Consider the following 24,694-nt stretch of genomic DNA (forward strand, 5'->3'; position numbering starts at 1 on the left):
TGTCTTAGAGAAATGAGATGAAGAAAGCAACATTTCCTGAGGCCATTAAAACCCAAAATGTATAGTCTGGGACTGGTGTAGTTTCTAGAAGCTCAAAGATGATAAGGTTTATTAAACAAAATATTTGTTAGCCTCAAGATTTGCAAGGGAATTAAATTAGATCCTTATTCCTTGGACTATGAGAATGCAAAGTCCCAGAATTAAACAAAGTGAAGTTAAAATATCACAAGGGACATATTCTATCTACTAACTTCCATAGACTTCTTCCACCATATATTTCAAAATTTTATATAATAGGAATGTTTAAAATTTTACTTAAGTCTATGATTAATCAAGTCTACTCCAGAGAATTAGTATTAAAGTACAATACTAGTTTAGCTTTATGTTTAAGCAAGTAATTGTGCATAATTTCCATTACATAATAAAAAATTATGAGTAGCTAAGTAATTTAATTAACACCACATAAAAAATACCTAAGAGTTGATTCTCACACGACCCTATGAGGTAGGTAGTATTATAGCCTAAGCTCAGAGAAGGCAAGTAAATTGCCAATGTCATTCAGCTTGTAAGCAGTAGAAGCAGGATTTGAAATTAGGTAATCTGCATTCAAAGTCTGCACTTTCAACAGGTGTACTGTCCTGCCTATCTTATTATTTATTTGTTGGGAGTATGTAAAAACTCAGAATTATATTTAACTCAACAAGTTTGAAATGAATGAAGGGCACTGCCTCTTAGCGAGTTGACATGAGTAAAAGTGCAACATAATAACTGTATGCCTTTTTTTCCATAAGCATAATAGGAGATCTCCTGCTCAGATCCCTATAGCATAACCACTTAAGAAAAACGACTTAGGAGCTGAAAAGTTCGAAGCAAAAGATTTTCAACATGTATTAAAATATTTTACATAAAAACCACACTCTCATAGCTTAATGTATGCAAATGAGTTTGGGTCCTTGATACTTACAGCTAGCCAAATCAGAGATGAGTAAGTTCAATCTTTGGTCTTTGTTCCATGAAAATCAATAAGCAAGGACTTGAAAAACTGTCTCATTGAGGAGCTAGCATTCTGTTTCTCCAGGTACTTATGAGCAAATATTAATTCCACTTTACATATGATGTGCAACCTTTAAATGCTGTATAAGGTTTAAATCGAATCCAAGAAAGCAATTTCCTTGAAAACACATTGCCTGTGTTTAGGGACTGGTATTTTAAAGTGTCTGCTAAAAGAATACAAAAAATAATAATGGTAGGAAATTGAAAGAACAGAGACACTCACCCTAGTTTTGGCATCGATCTGACCACCACGATCCAGTAAGAGCTTCACCATGTTTGTGTTTCCCCTTTTGGAAGCCACATGCAGAGGAGTGATTCCATTCTACACCGTGGAAAGACCAAACAAGAGCATGTTGGGTATGACAGGGCATGATGGTGATGGCTTCATATTAGCACAAAGGAGATTGTGACCTATTTTGTAATTTTATCTGAGGTTTCTATGGTTTCAATGTTTTTTATTTTTAAGGAACAAAAAAGCACACAAACCACAAAGCACTGTAGAGAATGATAAATGGAATGAAACTGCATAATTAAGTTAGTCAATAACTAAAACATATGTACTGAATGTACACATCACAGTCAAAAGACAAAGGGAACACTTTGGCATAATATTCAATAGAAACAAAATTTCAGATCCTACCTAGATAGAGCCCTAGGTTAAAGTCTATCTTTCTTATTATAACACTTATGTACTTAAAGATTCTGGGATCCTAAAGTTTACTATGCTTAAAAATAGAGTATACATATACATATCAATACCCAATGGAAAAATGATTCTTAAAAACACCTTCTTCAGAATAATTCAGTATGAAAAACTTGAAAATAACTCAATGTAGTTTCATAGAAGAAGACTTCTAAGGACAAAAATACTATATACACGAATTATATGTATTTCCTTACTTGGCTATCATATACCATCATTAGATCAAGGATGTGTACCTGATTTTTTGGTATGTTATGATTTTGCAAATATTCAAGTACTGCATTTACTGATTCATATTAAGTACACTGAGTTTTATAATTGTCATGTAAGTGAATTCTTTCCAGTGAAAGCATACCATTAAAACTATAACACAACATAATGTCTTTTTACTATTTCAGTAAGACTCCTCATATAAGCAAATTCTCAATTTATTAAAAAAAAAAAATCCCGGGACTTCCCTGGGTGGCGCAGTGGTTAAGAATCTGCCTGCCAATGCAAGGGACACGGGTTCAATCCCTGGTCTGGGAAGATCCCACATGCTGTGGAGCAGCTAAACCCATGCGCTGTAACTACTGAGACTGCACTCTGGACCCCGCGAGCCACAATTACTGAGCCCGTGTGCCACAACTACTGAAGCCCGCGCGCCTAGAGCCCGTGCTCGGCAACAAGAGAAGCTGCGGCAATGAGAAGCCCGCGCACCGCAATGAAGAGGAGCTCCCACTTGCCGCAAATAAAGAAAGCCCGCATGCAGCAACGAAGACTCAACACAGCCAAAAAAAAAAAAAAAAAATCCCTGTCAAATTGTATGCCCTAGAGTCACTGTTAGGACATAGTATAAATGTAGTTATACATTTTATACTTAATGTTTTAACAGTTTAACTTTTTATCGACTTGAAGCTGCTTGTTCATGTTTCGTGGTGTGACCTTTAAATGTAACTGCTCATACTGATGTCAGAATCAACATCTTCCTTACTGCAAATGATTTGTGTGCATGTGAACTGACACACTATTTTTCACGTGTTGGGCTGTGACGACTTCCTGTGATTTGAAGGGAAAAAAATGGAAAATCTAATATCTCCAGCACAGATAAATCCAGGTAAGGAAAAGGAAATAAAATATTTATCATTGTTAATCTTTACTTTAGTAAAATGCCAAATTCTCTGGTGGTCCATTGATTAGGACTCCACGCTTTCACTGCCAAGGGCCCAGGTTCAATCCTTGGTCGGGGAACTAAGATACTGCAAGCTGTGCCTCATGGCCAAATAAAATAAAATAAAATAAAATAAAATAAAATAAAATAAAAAGAAACTATTTTAATCCATACCCTGGCTGTGAAGTCCACAGCAGCTCCCCGGTTTAGAAGAAGAGTTGCCACATTGACGTTTCCATAGTGGGCAGCGATGTGCAAAGGGGTGAAACCACTCTGTGGAAAGCAAAGAAAATGACAGTCAGTAAAGCATTTCACCTCTGTATGTTGCAGTCACTGGATTAGAGAAGAAAATCACATCTACCTAATAGGTGAACAATGTAATTCAGATCATAAATGCTTTATAAGACTTTTTAAGTTACAGTGCTATTATTTAAATTTAGTGGTAAATAAGTCAACATATAAACAGGTAAATAAATATCCTACATTTCTTGGTAACATTATTTCCAATCACATTAACAATTTATCTATTTATGAGATTTGTTATCTGTATGAAACCATGTTTCTTGAGTTGATTTAGCTTTAGAACAAAATGATATGATTAAACAGCATATTTTTTCAGCCATAGAATTAATATAATTATGAATAAAAAATGTTTTCTCCAGAGGAAAATCTCAAAACTTCTATTTTTTTCATTTGTTTGTGTTTTGGTTTGGGTGTTTTTTTAAATGAAAAACAGCATTGGTTGATATTGTATCTTTGGAACTATGAAAATATTGTGAGAAATTCTTACAGAACATATACAATTCATCTTACATCATTTACACTGTCCTGACATTTCTATCCTCTTTAACAACTATGTTTAGTCAGACTATATTGTTATAATAAAAAAAAAGTTTAAAAAATTAAACAATATAATTGGAATTAATATGAATATAAAATAAAGAAAAAAAGTAAGTGGAACCCAATTTTGAATGTTAATTAAACCAAACTTGATCAATAAAATAAGACTGATATAGAATAAAAAATAAGCAAGTTGAATCAATTACATGAGCATTAGAGAACAGTTTGCTATCAGAATGTTTTAAAAATGAGTCTGAAAATCTTAAATGGAAGAAAAGCATATTTCCTTTCTTTTTTTTTCTAATGAAAATTTCGTTAGAAATCTGCCATTTTCACAGTAGAAGCATATTAATTCTTTTCTTATTAAAGTATGAAAAGAGGCATTATTCTTGCTCTCCATAATATTCATTGCTTAATAAAAGATTATAGGAAAAATAAAGACTGTTCCTGTAAAACTGGATATCAAATCCTGCAGTTTTGAGGATATTTTGCATTGTTCTCTTTTATTTGAAATGAACTTTGATGTGTATAATACTGTTTCTAAGAAACATTATCTAAATCACAGCCATTATTTTTCTATTCACTTGATATATAGATTTTGGTGACTTTATTTTTAAAATGGCCTAAAGAAGCATTCAGATACCTTAGGTAATAGAAATTCCTCTGTGCTATCAGCCAAATTATCTGCAAATAATTTCTGACTATAGCAAATCAAGACACAAAATAAGAATAGTAACTATCAATCCAAATCCTACTCTTGTGGTCATGATATTTTTATTTTGTGTCTACATGATGGCAAACACTAATGTCAATATAGAAGAAAAAAATCAGTCTACAACCTGGCTATTATTTTATAAAATGTCAAGCTTTAGTATTTTAGGAAATAATTCACTAGATGTTTTTCATTTTTATCTTGATATTTCCTGTCACCCAGTTATATCCTGAATATGCATCTTTTATTCAAGTTACAATTTAATTTCAGAAAAACATAGTGACTGCTGATGAATCATTTTCAATTTATTCAAGTATAATAATATTATTTTTCCTATTTGCAGAAATAAACTAATTTATCTTCTGACACAGCCTCATTGAAAATCCATGATGATGCCTCAGGCTGTGACTCTTGGATCAACACGAGGCTGGTATAAGCCCCTCGGAGGAACTTTTCCCTGAGTAACGTGGTGGTGGAAGGCTCAGGTCACCCTCCTACAGGACTATTGATGGAGGAGTTTTCCCTCTTTGTTATTCTATTGTCCCCGAAGAAATATTTCTAACTCAGCCTGTATCTACTCAAACTGCTTCTTTCAGCATAATGATTAGAGCCAATACTGCTTTAAAAAATGTAAACGATTACCAAAAATCACCTACAAAAGAAAGGTATTAAAATCAGTAATTAAGATATATCAATTTGTATGATTCCAGTCTTGAGCAATTTCACCAAGCAGTTGGGCTTTTTAAAAAAAATCTCTGACCTAAGTTCCACACACAGATATGGAACAGAAGAAATGATATGAATAATTCAAGTATATTCACATCTCACTGGGTAAATTTGTCAAGAAACAAGATATTAGGTTTAGAAATACACTACTCTCCGTAAATACTAAGTGTGAATGCTCAAAACTCCCATAGGCCCACAACCCAGTGATCATATGAGATGTTAGTCTAAAGAATTCCCTGAGCAAAGTGAAAATCAACCTACATAAGCAGTCGCTTGCCTTTGAAAGTTAATTTTTATAATATAGGTTAATTTTTATAATATACTTTCAACAATGTTTGTGTTAGTGCCTCTTATACTCTTAATTGATGGGACTTATTTAGGTATGTGGAAAATAGATGATTTCATGACCACTGTTGTAAGAGCAAGACAAAAGTAAATGTTTTGCTCATGATAGGCTCAATGTTATTACTGATTATATACAGTGTGGTAAAAATAAAGACAGAATAGAAGGGCAACTGCAATTAGGTAAGAGGATGAAACAGTGGCAGAGAAACCTCCTTAGATTACACTTCACTAAATTCTAAATGGAGAATTCTCATTAAGAAAGGAGGTCACATCTCTTATTGGAAAAAAGTTAATAATAAAGCTCACCTAGTAAAATATATATTATGGAAGAGTCTTGTTTCATGCTCTACTCTAATAAGCTATTTAAAGTTTCACTGATTAAATAATACTTCAAATACATGCTATATTAAAATTTTTGAATTATCCACTTGCCTTAATTATGGGCAAAGTTTCCAAATTAATTAATTTCCTAATAATGAAAATTCCAATCATTAGTATAAATTAGTGAGCATTTATTCTAATTGGACAAAAAATAAAATAAAAACAAAGTATATTTTGATATAACCGCAATACTGTACCTCGGTTGTCCTATTCACCATCATCTGAAGCGGTGTTGTATGGGAAAAAGAGGGAAGATATTACACAGTGCAAAATTAAGGAAACATTCTGTTCTCTGCAATTGAATATACCGTTCCGGCATGCCAAAATGCATTCTACTGAAAAAAGACAACTATAACATTATACAATTATATCTTTCTAATTCTGTTTCTACTATTTTTTACCACAAATAGAAATAGAATGAATAAGCAAATTTCTAAAAAGCTGAACCTCACCTTTTAACGAAAATTATCTTGAGGTTTTTTTCTGTTTTCTTACTGTACTCAAGAGACAGTCTCCTTTTTTTCTGAAATACCTCTGAAAGTAAAGTATCTCTTTTGATGACCAGAAGTAATTTTGCATTATCACCATGGCCTACTTCTTTATCATCTCCCAGGAGGAATCTGGTGGCCGAAGAGTGCCTTTCCACAAATGCATGCAGCTTTTACCTTGGATTGTACGTCAGCGTTGTGATCGTTCTGAAGCAGGAGTGCAGCAGATTTGGTATCATCTTTCCTAGCTGCAATATGCAGAGCTGGCAGCCTCACTTTCCCTTTGGTGTCATTCTCCAAGAGGATGGCCACTGCCTGATTGTGTCCCTGCTGGAGCGCCACCGCTAGGGGTGTAAAGCCATCCTGGTAAAACAGAAGAAAAAAATCTTCCATCAACTTTTGGAAGCCTGGGATTCAACTCCAAGAAATAGTGCATCTAATTTTCAAATTAATGATTAAGATTGACAAGAAAAATGAAAGGATTAATTATTACTGTGAAGATTAAAGCAAATTATCATCATTTGTTGTACTATCACTGGCTTCATCAGATTTTTTTAAATACCCATTCTATTTATTTTTTAAAACATCTGCATTTCCTAACAAAGTGTAATGCACACAGGATGTATTCAAATGTGTTTTGAAAATAAAAATTAGAACCAACCCTAAGTAATGCCTGCTTATGGAAAGGAAAATGTGGGAAGGGTAGAAATAATGGAGAACAAGTCTGACTGAGAAGCAAAGATATGGTAGCTAAGACAGGGAAATAAATTACATGATTAACTATGCAAGTTGCTAAATATCTCACAACAACTGTAATGGAATGGTCTGTTACCAATCAATTTGGGAAGTTTAGGACATAATATGATCTAAAATTCTTTGGCAAATAAGACTAATTCATTAAGTTTGCACTTAGTTGAATTGTATATTATTTAACTCATTTAGATATAAAATTGTGCTAAGTAATGTAAAGAAAATCAGTCTTTCAATTCGAAACTTAACAAACAATTAAAAAAATAACAAAGATCATCAAAGTTAGAGGAGCCTTAGAGGTAGATGGATAACCACATTAGAAAAATTAGAAGCTATGTTTTCTCTCTAGAAACAAGTATTCAGCAACGAAAAGGTGATGAATAAGTAGAAAAAAATATACGTATATATTCTAGGCTCTGTTAATGTGAAAACCTCCTTTAATTCACAAAAGCTTGAAAATGAGTCTCAGAGTTAAATGTTTCCATTCACAGAAGAGATGAGGGCAATTGGATATGGTACATCTATTGAATATATTCCAGAGACAATGGCAATTTATCACCATCTAACTACTCCATTTGTTTTCAACAGTATTTTTTTAAAAGGTAACTTTAGACTTCGGAGGGAAAATCATTTCCCTCAAATGCACCATAGCATGTATGCACTACCACAGTAAGGGTTGAATTTTTTAAATTAGAATTGAATTTTAAATAAATACATTACTTAATGGAATGGAAGAGTAATGCATGTAGTGTTGTAAGATGAAAGAGAGTAGCCTAAATTTAGAACTTTGTTTGGCACAAATTAAGCCCTCTGTGAAGGAGGAAAGAACAGGCTCATTATCATGCACACATTTAATTTGATTCCCCCCCTGCAACACTGGGATAGTTTATATTAAAAGAATGTGAACTTTATTTGTTCTTAGAGACAAGGCATTTGCTGACAGCACCGAACCTAATTAAAAAGTTTTTAGCCTTCAATTTTGGTAACATTCAGGAAGAGGGAAGAAAGCAGAGAATTATAAAAATGGTACTGGACAGACAGAGAAGTCCTTTCAGAGAATTTAACTTTGGACCTCCACCACATGGATTTCATTCTAATCTACAGTTCATGGGAGAAGGGTAAAGATTTGAAATGATTTTTTGAAGTACCTTCACTAACTCTATGAAAAGGAAACCTATATTAAAAAGCTGTAGCTTAATTTTTCATCATTTATTTACCAATGTTAATTGCTATGATTATGGGAAATTTCAACACTTGAAATATTTCTTTTCAAACATGAGTTTCATTGCCATACTGAATGATCTCATAATTATCTGATTTTTAAAGTGGTCACAATGTCTTGATTAGTAACTAAGTTTTGCAAATTAGGGCTACTAATGGGTTCAGGGTAATTGTCTTCTTTAGGTATATTCATACATGTACACACAACCATAGAAGGTATTTAGCAATATAGCCTAAAAGATCAAATAGTAATCAACCATATAGCCCTATGAAGATGTTATTCATTCACAGAATGATATACTAAAAGGGAACATGCAAAGATTTTTCCATTAGTGTATCTCCTGATAACCATTCGGGCCAGTGGTATGGAATTAATCAACTAAGTTTATACATAGCCAGTCAGGGAAAATTAATTTTACTTATTTAAATGATTAAAAAACAAAAATATGTTCGTTTAGAGGCATATATGTGTCTAAACTAGGATTCAAAACTTCATGTGATTTACTTGCAACAGTCATATTTCTTTGTGGAAATAAGAGACAGTTTTAATTCTCTGAGAATCAGAGTGTAACACGGACTCCACTGATGCAACATACATAAAAGGGTATTTCTGGGGCTTCCCTGGTGGTGCAGTGGTTGAGAATCTGCCTGCTAATGCAGGGGACACGGGTTCAAGCCCTGGTCTGGGAAGATCCCACATGCCGCGGAGCAACTAGGCCCGTGTGCCACAGCTACTGAGCCTGCACATCTGGAGCCTGTGCTGTGCAACAAGAGAGGCCGTGATAGTGAGAGGCCCGCGCACTGCGATGAAGAGTGGCCCCCACTTGCCACAACTAGAGAAAGCCCTCGCGCAGAAACGAAGACCCAACACAGCCATAAATTTAAAAAATAAAAATAAATAATTTAAAAAAAAAAAAGGGTATTTCTGGAAGCAGAGTGAGATGCTACAGAGGTCCAGACTGGAGGAGTCTTGAGAAAGCTGACAATGCTGTCAGGCTGCATTTCCCTAAATCATACACTAGAACAGTCTATTTGGTGAGTAGAACTCTGTAGTGTAAAGGTTTCTCTAGGTAAATGATTCTGCTTTCAAGGAAATAAAGTAAAACAAATGCGTATTTCCATAGTTTGGTACATTTCTCAGAGGTCCTAATGCAGAGATACAGTCTCGTACTGTTATCCAAGCTTTGTCTGAGGATATTCATGTGCTACTCATTGACAGAATTAATGTCTCAGAAAGTCATAAAATCATAATCATAAAAATCACGCTGTACTCATGTGGTAAGAGTGTAAAATCTGTGTGTGCTGAGTAGAGAAGGTGAAATCATTTCATACTAGGCAGTTGTGTTTTCCAGTCATAAACAGGAAATGTGGTCCCATTAATAGTGATGTCTTGGGATTGTTTTTAACTAAGGAGAGTAAGCTGTTAGAAAGTTATTGCCAGGCTCCATAAAAAGTTTTCTCTCAAAGGGCCTGGACATGAATTTAATAGATTATAAATGACCTCTCCCCACAGTGCAGGGTAGAAGGGATTTCATGTTTGTTTCACCTAAAGACTTAATTGCCCAGAAAGGAGGCCATATTAGACATTAAAGGTTATCAAGATAGTTTCTGGGTGACAGCCATCTATCTACCAGTCATCTTTCACTCCAGGGAAGGAGTTTTAAAATTTTCTCAGTGGAGCCACAGAACGTGAAATAGGAAAACTAAAGCCTGGTTGCTTTTGGGTGAGGAGAGGCATGTCCCAATGGAGCTCTCTTCCCCTCCTCTCCTGTGTCACCTACTCCCAACCTTCCAGTGGCCCCTGAGGCACTTTCTCCAAGCTCTAAAGCATCCTAAGCATCACTTAAAAATCACTGTTCCAAACAATCACTGAACTCCCTCCTTCATCTGTTTAGGCAAAAATGAGAAGGAAAATACAAAGGAGGTTCAGCTTATTGGAGAACACACACAGGAAAAGGAAAGTGATGTTCTAAGTTGGCCCATTCCAACCCCTTTTTATGTCTAGATGGCCTGAACGTTTTGAGACTGGATTGATTTTGAACATTCTATTCAGTTGTTGCCATAATCACAGTCACACAACCACATGTCATAATTTGTACTTCATTAAATATGAACAGCTTTCTGATGACATATTCCTCATGAAATTGTGTGAACATAAATAATTCTGAATTATTACATAATCATTAAAAAACTTTCCTTTAAGGAATTGTATTAGATCCTAACAAAGATAAAACATTGATGAAAAGAGATGGATAAAATTTACTATAAATTGATTTTAGAACAGTATAAAGCTCCCAAAAGCTAGAGAATGGCAAATTGATGGAAGCATGATTTCACGTAAGAATAAATTGACATGAATCCCAAATCAAGGCATAAACTCATTGAACTGTGTGCACTGGGTCATTCGTTCATGGCCACTGTTGTAGATTACAATAGTAACATGAACACTCGTAGGATAAATGTAATGGAGACCCTTTGCATCTGGATACAAAGAACATGGACATTAAGATCAAAGAATTCAAGTGTCTTACCTCAGTAGCAGTGCTCTGATTAGCTCCATTTTCCAGCAAATATTTTACAACATCAATGTGGTTCTCTTGGGCAGCCATGTATAAAGGAGTGAAGCCATTCTGAGGATAAACAGTGAAAAAGGTATCTTCAACCATTTGTAAAGTTTAAACCAGGGAAGAATACAATACAAAGAAAGAGAGAATACTGTGAAGCAAAACTTTGAAATGGTGAAACATATAGCATACCTTCACATTGAAGAAGTCATACATGCATTTACCATCAGAAAACTAGACAAATCAAAGTTAACCAATTCCCACCCACAATTTTTGAAAGAATGAGGAGAAAGGGAAGAAGTATCCCCCTCATTTCCTGCCTTCATTTCAGCACCAGAGATTCACATTTCTTATCATCCAACACTGTGTTAAAAACTAAAGATATTTAGTATCTTAATATCTATATAATTCTATATCATTCATTATATATAATATCTATATAAAGTAATATTTATGTATCACCTATATTTATCAATTTATAACCTATTTAAACAGATGATGATTATCTTGAATATATACATTTCAACACCCTTAAAAGTATAAATTATTACTCATATCAGAATAAGCTGAGAGATTGCAAAGCTGATTGAAAATTTTAAAAATCTGTATTTCAATGTTCTGCTGAGGTAGCATGATTTATACTGAACATCTTTACATTACTTTTTAAAAGCCATTCTGAAATTCTATCATTTGTTAATTCTCATATTCATTTATTCAATTATTTAATAAAAATCCAAGCACTGGTAGCTGGGCCATCACTGGGAAACAATAATAAACAAGACAGACATCTGCCCTCATGGAGTACATACTACGGTAATATGATAACATTATGTAGTCATAGGTTTTTTTTTTAAAGCACTGAAATTTTGTAACATGAGTTTGAAACTAAGTATAAACTGGCAAATTTTCTTTTCATTAGATCATTTGCAATATATAATACTTCATTAAGGTAAAAACCCACAAAACTTTATTTAAAAAAGAAAACTTGTGAAATAATTCATCAACTCTCAAAACACAGCATTCTCTTAAAATTATGTCAGAGTCTTAAAGACAGTTGATTACCTTAAAAATTCCACACATTAATGAGAATGAGTAAAAACATAGATGAAACTTCAGGTATTTCCAAAAATTTACAAGGAGAGAAAATTTTTTTCTTTTTTGAAAAATTCTTCTGTATACCTTGTATAAGTGTGGAAACATTATTCAAAATGGTCAAGATAGAGCAAAATACAAATACAGAGTATACAAGTAGAACAAGAAAAGTAACTTTAAATTTGATTACAAAAGAAAATCTGTAGGTTTCAAATGATGGTGGAAACTTTAAAACTAAGAAACTTTACAAACGGAATGAACTGACAATTTTGTAGGATTCAGGAATAACTTGCTAGCTGGAGAGCATATTTTTTAAAACACAGAAAATAGGTGAAATCTTGTGTATTTTAAGAACTGAAGAGGTGGCGGAAGGATGGAATTAGAGATTCAAAGGAAGGGAAAGCCAGTGAGGATGGTTAAAAACAATGAGTGGGTGTGGAATGGGGCTCTTTCACGACAAGTAAAAGGCAGGGATGCAAAAAGAACTTTGAACAGAATAAAACAATTTGCTTACATGTTTCCCTCTGACAGAATCATGTGTGTAGATCAGAAGAAAGGGAAATAGACTGTGGTTACCAGATGAATAGGGGAAAGGAGAGATGTGCCATCCCTAGGCTCTTGTCCTGGGTCCTAAACTTTAGAGAGACCTCTTCTAGCTGAGCAGGGCAAGGCATCCAGAGGGCCAAGGGGGCATGCCCATCCTGACCCTGCAGCTCCCCTGCTTCCAGATCACACACCAGACATGAAACCACCCAGAGTTCCTGCCCACACAGCCCCAAGTGTGGTTCCAGTGCTGGCTCAGATTTCTTCCTTGGGTTCATCCTCCCAAGGGTCCATGGGTAGGCATACCCTACAGTAGGCTGAATATCGCCCCCAAATATGCCCACATCCTAATGGCCAGAACCTGTAAGTGTTAACTTAATGGTAAAAGGAACTTTGTAGATGTGATTAAGTTAAAGATCTTGAGATGGGGAGATTATCCTGAATTATCCAGGTAGACTTGATATAATCACAAAAGGTCTTTATAAGAGGGAGGCAGGAGGTCAGAGAGAAGATACCACATTGCTTCTCACTTACAGCCTCAAGTAGGAACCAGAAGTGCCAACACCTTGGTTTTAGCCCTGTAGGACTGCTTTTAGACTTCAGACTTCTAAAATTATACAAGAATAAACTTGTGTTATCTTAAGCCACTGAATTTGTGATAATTTGTTACAGCAGCAACAGGAGTCTAATACACACTCTTAGAGTTGTTTGTGAGGGAGGGTGGAAGTTAGGAGATGAACAGAGCTTGAATGTGCAGGCTGGGGTGTGTACACCTTTACCCATGATGCTCTTGTGGTGTGGATGGACCACGGGATGAGGAGAGGAGAGGGGCCAGAGTGCAAAATCAGCCCCAGTCCTGCATGGAATGAACTCCAAGGTTTCTAAGAAGTCTAAATTTAGACCTATCATATTGCTAGAAAGATATATTTATCAAGGTAGGAGGATAGGAGAAACTTATTTGATAGTTTATTAGCTTGATATATAGCTTTTAGTTTTAAAAATATATTGTAAGTGGACCTCTTTTGCAGTCTTGTCCTGGGCCCTGCAAGTGTTAATGGTGGGCTAGAGTAATAGAGAAAGAAAAGGGAAAATATAAAAAATAGAGAAATATCAGGGCTGACAACATATAGTATCTGGTGGGGAAACGGCAGTGACAGACAAATGATCAGGCTCTTGGTTGCCACAACCTCAGCATGCAAGGGCTTCCAGCAGAGTGGGATGCACGTATAAAGAATGATAAAAATAAAAATGATTTATTGAACTTCTGCTCTATGCCATTCACTGTGGGAAATGCTTTGACTCTACTGCTTCAAATTACCATGACCACATGCTCTGGTTTCCCCAGGATGGTCTAAGTTTATGCATAGTTATCTTGGAGTAATTATTAAGAGTATCTCAGTTTGGATGATAAATTAAATGGCCCAACATCATCTCTAATCCTTAGAATAGTGCTGTAACATTGGTATTATTATCCCCATTTGAAATAAGGCAGCTGAGACTCAAACACTTAGGTAACTTGGCCAAAGTCTCCCAGCTAATAAGTGAACTGGAAGTGACAGACAGGAGCCAGTACATGGACAGCCTTCTTCCCCATAAAGGAGTTGGGATTTGATCATGTGGATGTGTGGTTCGCAGCCTGGCTGTGTTATAGAATCTCCTGTGGAAACTTGTAAGAATGCCTAGGGACCACCTTGCCTCTCCTGAATTGTAGTCTCCATAAATGAAGCCAAAGTACATGCGTTTTTTAAAAAAGCTCAATTTTAAAAACTGCCCTAAGGACATTGTTTTAGGTGAGGCAGAACAACTGAGCGGTTTTGGGCAGGGATCACATATGCATTTTGGAAAGTTCACTCTGGTGATCATAGATGCCTTGGTTTGGGATGGCAGGATTCAAGAATGGGAGTAAGGGATTAATCAGCTTTTGCAATATTTGCGATAGTGTATTTAAATGATGAAGGTAACATGAGCTAAGACAGCACCTTGGCTAGAAGAAGGGGAAGCTATTCACTGTTACTAAACGTATGAAGTAAGAAGGCAGTAAAGATTTACTACAGGTCCTAAAGATGTGGGAAATTATCCTTCCTTAACTTACTGATGCTATTTAAGAAGAACTAGTCCACCAGAGAATGTGAAGCACACCTCTGGGTAATTGGGAAAGGGCATGGCAGCACTTTAACACCATTGTAAATTTTATAGGAAAGCTTTTACCTTCCCACATAAATAGGTCAACCACACAGGATTATTGGCTCCTATGTCCATGTACCCAAGTGCTTTCCAATATATTATGTCTCCACGTTTTTTTAAAATAGTCTGGCTGCAGGTAGGTATGAAAGTATATGCATTCTCTCCTTTTTGATATTAAAAAAGTCAAAGAGATTCGGAGCCCAAGTTGATACTTGAAGGATGCGTACAAGAACAGCATGATTTGTTGCTAGGGTAATTCCACGGTGACCAATACGTGCCTCTACCAACTGGTTATTAAATATTTTGAACATTATCCCTCTCCATGGCAAATTATTAACTATTTGCCATTCATTTATATTTACTCACTAAAACTGCGTTTGGTGACTCTTCACTGCTAGGCATTGTGCTCAGCTTTGGTGATTCAGAGATGAAAGCTCCCTGTTTATTAGGAGCTCACTGTCCAGGGGCTGAGATGGGTAAGTAACCAAACTACTGTATTACAGTTCAGTGAACACATATATAGTTAGTTTCTTTAAAACAAAAATAGTTATGGGGCTTCCCTGGTGGCGCAGTTGTTGGGAGTCCGCCTACCAATGCAGGGGACGTGGGTTCGTGCCCCGGTCCGGGAAAATCCCACATGCAGCGGAGCGGCTGGGCCCGTGAGCCATGGCCGCTGAGCCTGCGCATCCGGAGCCTGTGCTCCGCAATGGGAGAGGCCCGCGTACCGCAAAAAAAAAAAAAGTTAAGTGTTGGGTATAACGAGAACATAAAAGGACACAGAACTCAACTGGATAAAAAATTACATCTGAAGGAAACACTGGGAGTGATACTTGGAAGACACTGGGAGTGATTGGGTTTGAGCTAAGATATGAAGACACTGAATTTAGGCACAGAGGCAGGAAAGGTATTTCAAATAGAGGAAACCCCATGAGAAAAGAAAACCCTGACCACATAGGGATCTTTGGAAAATTCACTGTGACTAGCGGGGTGAGGAGGCTGAGACAGACAGGGATCAGCCCCCATCCGTCACGCTGAGGCACCTGAATTTTATTCTGAACTCTTGGGTGTCACTGAAGGGTTTTAAGCAGGCGTTTGACATGGCCACATTTGTATTTTAAAGAGATTAATTTGCCAGAGAGGGGAGGATGAATTAGAAAGTGGCCAGAGAATAGTCTGGAGGAGTAGAAAGAAAGTTTTTGTAATAATTCAGATGAGAAGTGAGGATTAGAAACATTAAAATGGTTTTGAGATTTTGAAATGTCATTTAGTATTCATGTATTTATATTCCACTTAAAGATCAGAAGTGGTTTCAGTCTGCATGAGTTATTTAGTTATTGATAACATTTCTCAGATTTATTAAAAAGTTAAAATACTTTTCTTCAAATCTAGAAATTGTATCCTATTTTAGAGAATTCAAACACTTAATTACCAAAAATGTTGTTCCTATTTTCATTAGTGGTATATGAACCAGTAATCAGGTTTTAGCCACTGGAGAAAAAACTTTCTTTTTTTTTTGATAATTGGATTATCTGGGAAAATTGAATGAACATGAGCTGATAATCCTCCTATCAAATGTTAGATTTATTGCAGTTTGGGGGAACATTTTAATGCAATAAACCTATTGATATCTGTATGTTATTTCAAATAAATTATATAGAGACAAATAATGTCAGTATGAAAAGTAATAAATGGTTTAGAATCAATGTTTTGGATAAGGATCAAAACTCTAAGAAGTATCAATATTACCTATTTTTACAGAATCTTAACTTTTCAGACATAATTTTGCCAGAACATATAACCTTATTCTTCTATTACACAAATTAAGATTCATCAGTCGGATGACTTGAAATGATCATACAAAATCACTTTTATCTTAACATAAAGGTCAATGTTCAAACATATGGACACCAAGGGGGGAAGTGGTGGGGGGTGGTGGTGGGATGAACTGGGAGATTGGGATTGACATGTATAAAATAGATAACTAATAAGAACCTGCTGTATAAAAAAATAAATTAAATAAAATTCAAAAAAAAGTCAATGTTACTATTCAATTCAAAAGGTCTCTTTTTAAAAAATTAGATGCAATTAACATGTTATATTAGTTTCAGGTGTATAACATAATGATTTATTGTTTGTACATATTGAGAAGTGATCTCCACAGTAAGTCTAGCTATCATCTATCACCATAAATAATTTTTCTTGTAATGGGGACTTCAAAAAAAGGTCTCTTTTTATAACACCAAATTTGTTCTAAAGTTTTTCACCTTGACACTGGACTAGGTGCCAAGTAACAAATATGGACATAATACTGTTCCTGCCCTCAAGAGCAGAAAATATAACAGATTCACTGACTACATGTATATGGAACCATAGCACAAGACATACTATAGTTGCCAAAAGAGAAGCATGAATAAAATGCTGTCAGAGCACTAAAGAGTTAGCAATTGATACCATGAAGAAAGGCATCTCAGGCCCAAGCACACAGACCTAAGAGGAAATTAGGAGGCCTTAATGAAATCAAGACAGAAGATCTAAAGAAAAGAAAATGTTCTTTGCCATTTTTTTCTATTCTTCTTTCATTCTCCCTCTCAAGAAATGTGGTGTTTGTCTGAAAAGTCAGAGTGTATTTGCTGTAGGCATATATCACTTGGGGAATTCTGTTCTCTAAGCACAATACTGAGTCTAATGAATTAAAAAAAGAACTTCAAGTAAATTTACCAAACACGAGTAAAATCTAATGCAAGAATGCATCTTGAAAGGAATTCTTACAGGTCTAAAGTTTTTTTTTTTTAATTTCAAAGATCTCTAATTCATGTCTAACATATTACCACCCAGCTAAAGATATACTTTAGGTAATTTCATAGATTGAGTGTAAGCTTAAAGAGTAGAAACTGATTATAGAAACTTCAAATGGTATATAAATTAATTTCTCTGTAACTGCTCACTGTCATTTTACTTGTTCTTACTTTCAGTTCTATGCTGGTAAAATTATTAAGTATATTTCAATGATTAAAAGAAATTGCCCTATTTTTCTAGATGAAAATGTTATAGCTAAAAGGAGACTTATCCTTTTACCGTTGAGGACATTTTAACCCAGAGATTGAGTAAACTTCCAAGTGGACTGGGCAGTTAATAGAGGTTAAGGAGGGAACAGGAGGTTAGTAGGAAGTAAATGGACACAGCAGAGGCAAAGATGCTTGGAAACTTTTGCCCTTTTCTTTTCATCTTTCAGGAATGACACAAGTGTCACCCTCTCTGAGAGGCCTTATTCAGTGCCCATAACAATCTTAGCACATAGTAGGTGTTCAATAAATATTCGTTAAATGGATGAATAAATAAAGTGGAATAGGATCCAAGTTTCTTTCTACATCTGTGGTGGTTTTAAACTATGTCTACAGATTATTTTCCCATAAAGGTTATTATAGAATACTGAGTAGAGTTCCCTGTGCTATAAAGTAGGTCCTTGTTGGTTATCTATTTTATATATAGTAGTGTGTATATGTTAATCCCCAAAAAGAATAGACATATGTATATGTGCATGTATAACTGAGTCACTTTGCTGTACACCTGAAACTAACACAACATTGTAAATCAACTATACTCCAATATAAAATAAAAATTAAAAAAAGAACAATGCATATGTCTAAAAGCTCAAAACCTAAGTATAAATTATGAAGAGAATTCTGGAAAAGAATTGTGTTGTTAGCAAAATGGCATCTTAAAAAATCAAAAAAAAAATTAAAAATTCACACACAAAAATATATGGCTGTGAATTCTTTGACACTCCTCCCTTCAAAAGTGGAACCTAACTCCATTTCCCCAGAGTGTGGGCCAACTTAGTAATTCACTTCTAATGCATTGATTATGGTGGAATCGATGATGTGTGACTCCTGAGGCTAGGGTTCAAAGTCACTGTCCTATTACTAGGTTTCTCTTGGGTGACCTGCTCTGGAGGAAATGAGCTGCCATGCCATATTAACATTCAAGCAGCCAGTGGAGAGATTCACATGAGATGGAACTGAGACTTCCCACCAACAGCTAGTAACGACTTGCCAACCATGTGAAAAAAATTACCTTGGGAGTGAATTCTCCAGCCCCAGGAAAGCCTTCAGATGGCTTTAGCTCTGGTCAACATCTTCACTAAAGACTCATAAGAGACTCTGCGCCATAATTTTACAGCTAAGCTACTACTGAATTCCTGATCCACAGAAGCTATGATGATAATATATGTTTATTGCTGTTTTAAGCCACTAAAGTTTGGGATAATTTGTTACACAGCAATAACTAACACAATGTCTAACAAGGCCATACATGATCTGGCCACAGCCTACCTTGCCGACCACATCTCTTACCACTCTTACTCTATTCTACTTCCTTTCTGCTTATGAAAGACATTCAGATCCTAGATAGTTTTTTTTTCAATTTTTCTAGTCATATAACTCTCTTCAAATGCTATCTAACCTAAAAACTCTGAAAACAAAATATTAAACACTGCTGCTCTGTTTGATGTTGAATGAGCTATAACTTTCAGCAATGTCTTCCTTATTCTCAAATTACCAGGACAATCGTTTGTAAACTGTGCTGTGTTCCAAGGAGGTATATCAGGGATCCTTCTAGTAGAATGGTGAGTTTAAGGAGCTATCACTGTTTGAAAACACAAAGACAGACTAGCCTGACATGGTAGTCATGTGTTACTTTTCTTTTAGTTTTTTGCAATTAAAAATGATATAGCCTTTCCATTAATAAGAAGGAATGAGTAAAGTAGGTAGTTGTGTATATTTGCTTAGATGGAGCAATCTATATCTGAGAGTCTGAAAACTGCAGCTTTAAATATTTATAATATCCTTAATTCCCTGTGCCATTTGCCAGTTAATAAGAACATTACATATACTCTCCACATCTACTGGAAAACTCATCAACAGATTACACAATCAATCCCAACAGTAGAAAATGGGAATGGTTATAGATAGCTCTGGGTTTAAACTTAGCAAAAGTAGAATTCCCCTTTTGATGAAACCTTCTTGTCTTTTGCAGGAAGGTCACTGTTAAGATTTAGATTTTTTTCACAAAGCAGAAGTCTTCAGCAGACTTAGCTATGAAATGGTAGTAGGCTTTTTGTCACACACCGGTTAGCACTGGTTGGGAATTACTACTCTAGTTTCTATTCCAAATACTATGTATCATCTTCTTCTTTTGAATTAGCATTATGAGAGAGAAGTTTGGGAAGCATCCCAAAGTTATCACACAGCTTTAAGGTCAGGATAATTCGAATTATTTCCCTAAATATACTGTAAATGCACAGCTGCAAAGGATGTAAAAAAACCAATGGGTACTAATTGTAGTCACAAAAATAAAGACTACTTTATGTACTTTGCGGGTGTGCTCAGGGCAAAAGAACAAAAGATACAATTATATGCTTGCTTGGTAGTTAAGAAGGCATTTTATTAATTAAAATGTCATACAAATTTTCTCAGATAATCAGAACATGACAATTCTTTACCAGGGTTAGGATAAGTTATTTTAACCTCTTCTCTCCGAAGGTCCTCTTTAAAGGATTATAGCTAAACCATTAGATGACATTAAGATGATTAATGTACTAAATCTTTCTAGGAAGGTTAAACTTTATGGAGTGTTTACTATGTCATCGTGTTTCATCCCCACCCCTATGCTATTAGGGCCACTTAAGACTACAGCTCATAGTCATTCATCCAAGGGCACACCCACAAGTGGTGTGATCAGGGTCTGAAGACTGAAGGACTCCAAACACAGTGCTCTTTCCACTCCCCTCAGCTGTCCCCTACAATCGGGATCAGATTACCTCAGAGAACAAACACACTTTTCTCCAGTAATTGGACAATTAGCCTTTTCTTAAGCTCTTCACTAGAAATGACAGTATTGGAAATGCCATGACTTGCTTAATGAAGAATGTCCAAGCGCCCTCTTAGGTACAAGAATTCTTCCAGTCTTTATTTCCAGTGATTAAGAAATTTGGGGTGGTGGTAGTGAGGAGAGAAAGCTACACACTTTATATTTGTTATTTAATCCTAACAGCCCAGTGAAATAAGTAATATATCTCTATATGACTTAAGGAAATTAACACTCACAGGGATTAGGAAGCATTCCTAAAGCTTCACATCACTTACAATGTGGAGCTGGGATTTGAATACACATATAACTAATTCTAGAGCTCATGTTCTTTCTACTACACTATTCTGTCATGTGTTTTAGCAGCAAATTTGACAGACAGTATTTTATCATGTCTGGGTATTGCCAGCAATCAGAACCACCACTGAAAATACTGTATTCCCATAATCACTGCTTTCACCTCCTCATGGATAAATTACCAAGAAAACATGTGAACTATTTTACATATTTCAAGTTACTCACTCCAGTGCACCCTATACATCAACCTGAACTAATCTTCCTAAAACTATTTTCAACACTTTCCTGAATTGATTGTCATCTTACTGACCATAATTAAATATCAGTTTTTCACAAACCATGGCTAAAGATGAAGACCTTTTATACCCTAGCTCCATTGTCATATTAAGAACAAACCTTCAATACACATTCTGATGTTGTTCCAGACCAGCTTGTCTCACCAATATTTCTACACTCACCAAGCTCAATTGTACCTCCCACCACTGTTGTAACTAATCTTCCCATGTGGAAAGTCTTCTGTTTCAATTTCCCCTCTGCAGAACTTTCAGTGATGGGCTCAGTTCCTCTGAGAATTTTTCATTAATAGAATTTGGCCAATTTCAACCTTCCTCTCTAGAATATAATCTAGAGAGGAAGGTTGAAATCATCTACCATCTTCTGTTGTTTGCCTTTGTTCCTGGTGTACTTGTCCTGACTTTGCAGGTAGCCTATGTACTTTTAAAAGCAGCTTCCTGCCTGACACTTGTTTAGAATCCTCCACAGCAATGAGAACTCTGCTGAGTACACAGTAAGCACCCAATAAACAGCTTCTGACTAACAGTTTACCCTCAATTCCTGACAATGATGAATAACTTAGATGTATGCTTCTCTCCTTTATTCGTTTAAAATTTAAATTTAACAGGTGACTTACCACCAGTTCATTCTATAAAGGAGATGAGATGGCTGGTGATGTTCTATTCATTCTCACATAACTCCAAAATACTGAAAACATTTATCTCCGTGTTCTACTTTACAAAAATGAATAAATACCTCATTACATTGTTAAGCCATTACTGATAGCTATAGAGTTAATCTCCTTGGATTTGTCAACAAAAAATGAGAAGCAAATGAATTTTTAAATAAATATAGAGAAAGCAAATGAGTTTTAAAAGAAAGTAAGTGAAATTTTAAAACTGAAGAAAGCAAATGAATTGTTTTTTTTATTCAGAGTCCAAAAAAAAAAAAAAAAACACAAATAAACAGATGTAGTATACAACAAATATAATTTGTAATGAATTTTTTAAATGGAGTGCCCAAGATATATAATAGGTATTGGTTGATGTCTACCCAGGATCCCTCCTCTTTTTTTGAAAGCATCCTGGTTTTTCCTTAGAGTATCTGTCTTTACTCACATAGTTCATGTAATTCCAGCAAAGCTGAACTTCTCAGCTTCCAGCTCCAGGAAGAGCATCAGATGACTTAAGCCAATCAACACATTCGATTCTCTTAGATACAATGAGTGGTTCAAGTTTGGGCAAGAGATTTAAGATGGTCTAATCAGTCAAACTCAGGATTCTCTTGTCGAAAGCTGGGACAAAGTTCCCTTATTTTAACAACAAGAAAATGTCTGACTCTAATCTTAGGTCCACAAAAAGAATAAAAATGACAACAGTATCTAACATAAAGCGCTTGCTATGTGTCATGGTTTGTGCTGTATACTTCACTCCTCAAAACAGCCCTACATTTTATGTACTATAATTACTCTTGTTTTACAGATGAGTAAATCCAGACACAGATATGATAAGTAACTTACCCCAAATCACAAGGGTAGGAGGTGGGTGATGGGGGCAGGATTCGGGATTCAAGATTGTCTGACCCCAGAGATGTTGCTCTTAACCACTGCTAAACTGAAGCCTTTCCAAGTTTAAATCAACTGCTTATTACGCTGGTCTTGATTGGTTCTCATTCTAGTTCTTCCAGACCTGCTATTTTTCACTCACTGTACATTAAGAATCAAGAGTCCTCTGGACAAGTACTATAAAATTTTCAAATTTTTGGCCATATATCCCAAATTTTCTTTATCACCTCACTTTCTCCAATCTGAAAAATTTCCTTAAAACCTAGACCCTCTTCCACTTCTCCTTGGCTTCGCTGCTTTGGCAGTCTCATTCAATCCACTGCTTTGATAACCACTTCTGTCAGATGATGCATAAATGTCTTCATTTCATTCCGGAATTCTCCTCTGAGCTCTAGACTTGCAGCTGAGACTTACCATTAAAACCTCCTCTTGGATGTCTAACAAGCACTTAAAATAAAACTCATGCTCTCTACCCTCCTTCCCACCCCAAACAAAAACAAAACCTTGTCCTTATCCCATGTTCTCTATATCAATGGACTGCATCACCATCCATACTGACAGAGGAGAAATCCAAAAGTCATCCTTGTACCATCCTCTTCCTCACCTCCCTTCTGCCATCATCACCAAGTGCTCTGAAAGAGGTCCTACATCTCTCTCAAAGCAGTTCCCTTTCACCATCACCCAAAGCAGCAGCAAGCACTCCACTCTAACTAATATCACCGACTGTCTAGAGTCAACCTCTGTAGCAGTCTCCAAATACTTTGCTTTGCTTCTGTCTTGGCCTCCCTCCAAGCTGTTCTCCGAACTGCAGCAGGTGAGCTTTTCAAAATCCAAATCTTGTCTTGCTCTATCTCCCACCTCCACCTCATACTGGACTTAGGATAAACATCTTAAAATGAAATCCTTAATATGGCTCACAAGGTCCCATAGGATCTGACTTTCTCTCTCAGCCTTCATATAAACCACATTTCCCACTCATGTTTCAACTCCCAGATTTCTTTTAGGCTCTTGCACGTATTATATCATTTTCCCATAGCACACTTTATCTCCTCTTACCCCTAGTTTTCATATCAATCCTTTCTTTAAGAGAATAGGTCATTGGAGGTCATTATGCTAAATGAAATGTCAGACAGAGGAACACAAGCAGCACGTGGTATCACTCATATGTGGAATCTAAAAAAAAAAAAAGCCAGACTCATAGAAACAGTGCATAGAAAAGCAGTTGCCAGGGGCTGGGGGTTGAGACAAATAGAGGTTGGTAAAGTGTATGGACTTTCAGTTATAAGATGAATAAAGTTTGAGGATCTAATGTATAACATGGTGGCTATAGCTGATAACACTTGTATGACTGAAATTTGCTGAGAGTAGAACTTAAATGTTGAAAGAAAGAAAGAAAGAAAGAAAGAAAGAAAGAAAGAAAGAAAGAAAGAAAGAAAGGAAAGAAAGAAAGAAAGAAAGAAAGAAAAAAGAAAGGAAGGAAGGAAGGAAAAAGGAAGGAAAGACGTGAGGTGATGGATTGTTAATTAACTCAATGTGGGGGGAATCCTTTCACAAAGTATATGTGTATCAAATCATCACGTTGTACACTTCAACTATCTCACAATTTTACTTGTCAATTATACCTCAATAAATTTGGGGAAAAATTTTTTTTAATTATCTATGAGTTTAAAAAAAAGAGAGCAGTTTAGTCATCACTTCCTCAGACTCCACCACCTCCACCTATTAGAGAGCACACATTAAATTCCCAAATACCTACTAAGTGAGTGAGGGAAGAAGGGAGGGAATGAATGATTACTTTCAACAATTTTCTATTGGGAAGTTTTATTTAGTGTCATATTTTTCCAATTTTGCTTTGTTTTGTGGTCTTTGCCTTAAAGGATGATTGTTTTGAGGTCTTCCTGATGGTTTCACCTACATCTTGGTTGCTGTGGAATGAACACGTT

The 24,694-nt window shown here is 35.7% G+C and overlaps 1 protein-coding gene across 24 annotated transcripts in view; it reads right to left on the reverse strand.

Moving 5' to 3' along the window:
* The window catches only part of ANK2 (ankyrin 2), a 710,377-nt gene that overhangs the window by 144,223 nt on the left and 541,460 nt on the right, over nt 1-24,694 (reverse strand). For 13 of the 24 annotated variants that reach the window (XM_082640897.1, XM_082640904.1, XM_082640883.1 and 10 more), the window contains 5 exons: nt 10,901-10,999; nt 6,576-6,761; nt 6,108-6,131; nt 3,081-3,179; nt 1,277-1,375 (listed from right to left, as the gene is read on the reverse strand). In XM_082640897.1, coding sequence (XP_082497023.1) covers nt 1,277-1,375; nt 3,081-3,179; nt 6,108-6,131; nt 6,576-6,761; nt 10,901-10,999 — 507 coding nt within the window. The remainder of the gene's footprint in view (nt 1-1,276; nt 1,376-3,080; nt 3,180-6,107; nt 6,132-6,575; nt 6,762-10,900; nt 11,000-24,694) is intronic. The other 11 variants (XM_082640892.1, XM_082640886.1, XM_082640901.1 and 8 more) reach the window with 1 other exon arrangement.

This window comes from Mesoplodon mirus (assembly GCF_964341445.2).
Source record: "Mesoplodon mirus genome assembly, chromosome: 2".
NCBI classification, from domain to species: domain Eukaryota; kingdom Metazoa; phylum Chordata; class Mammalia; order Artiodactyla; family Ziphiidae; genus Mesoplodon; species Mesoplodon mirus.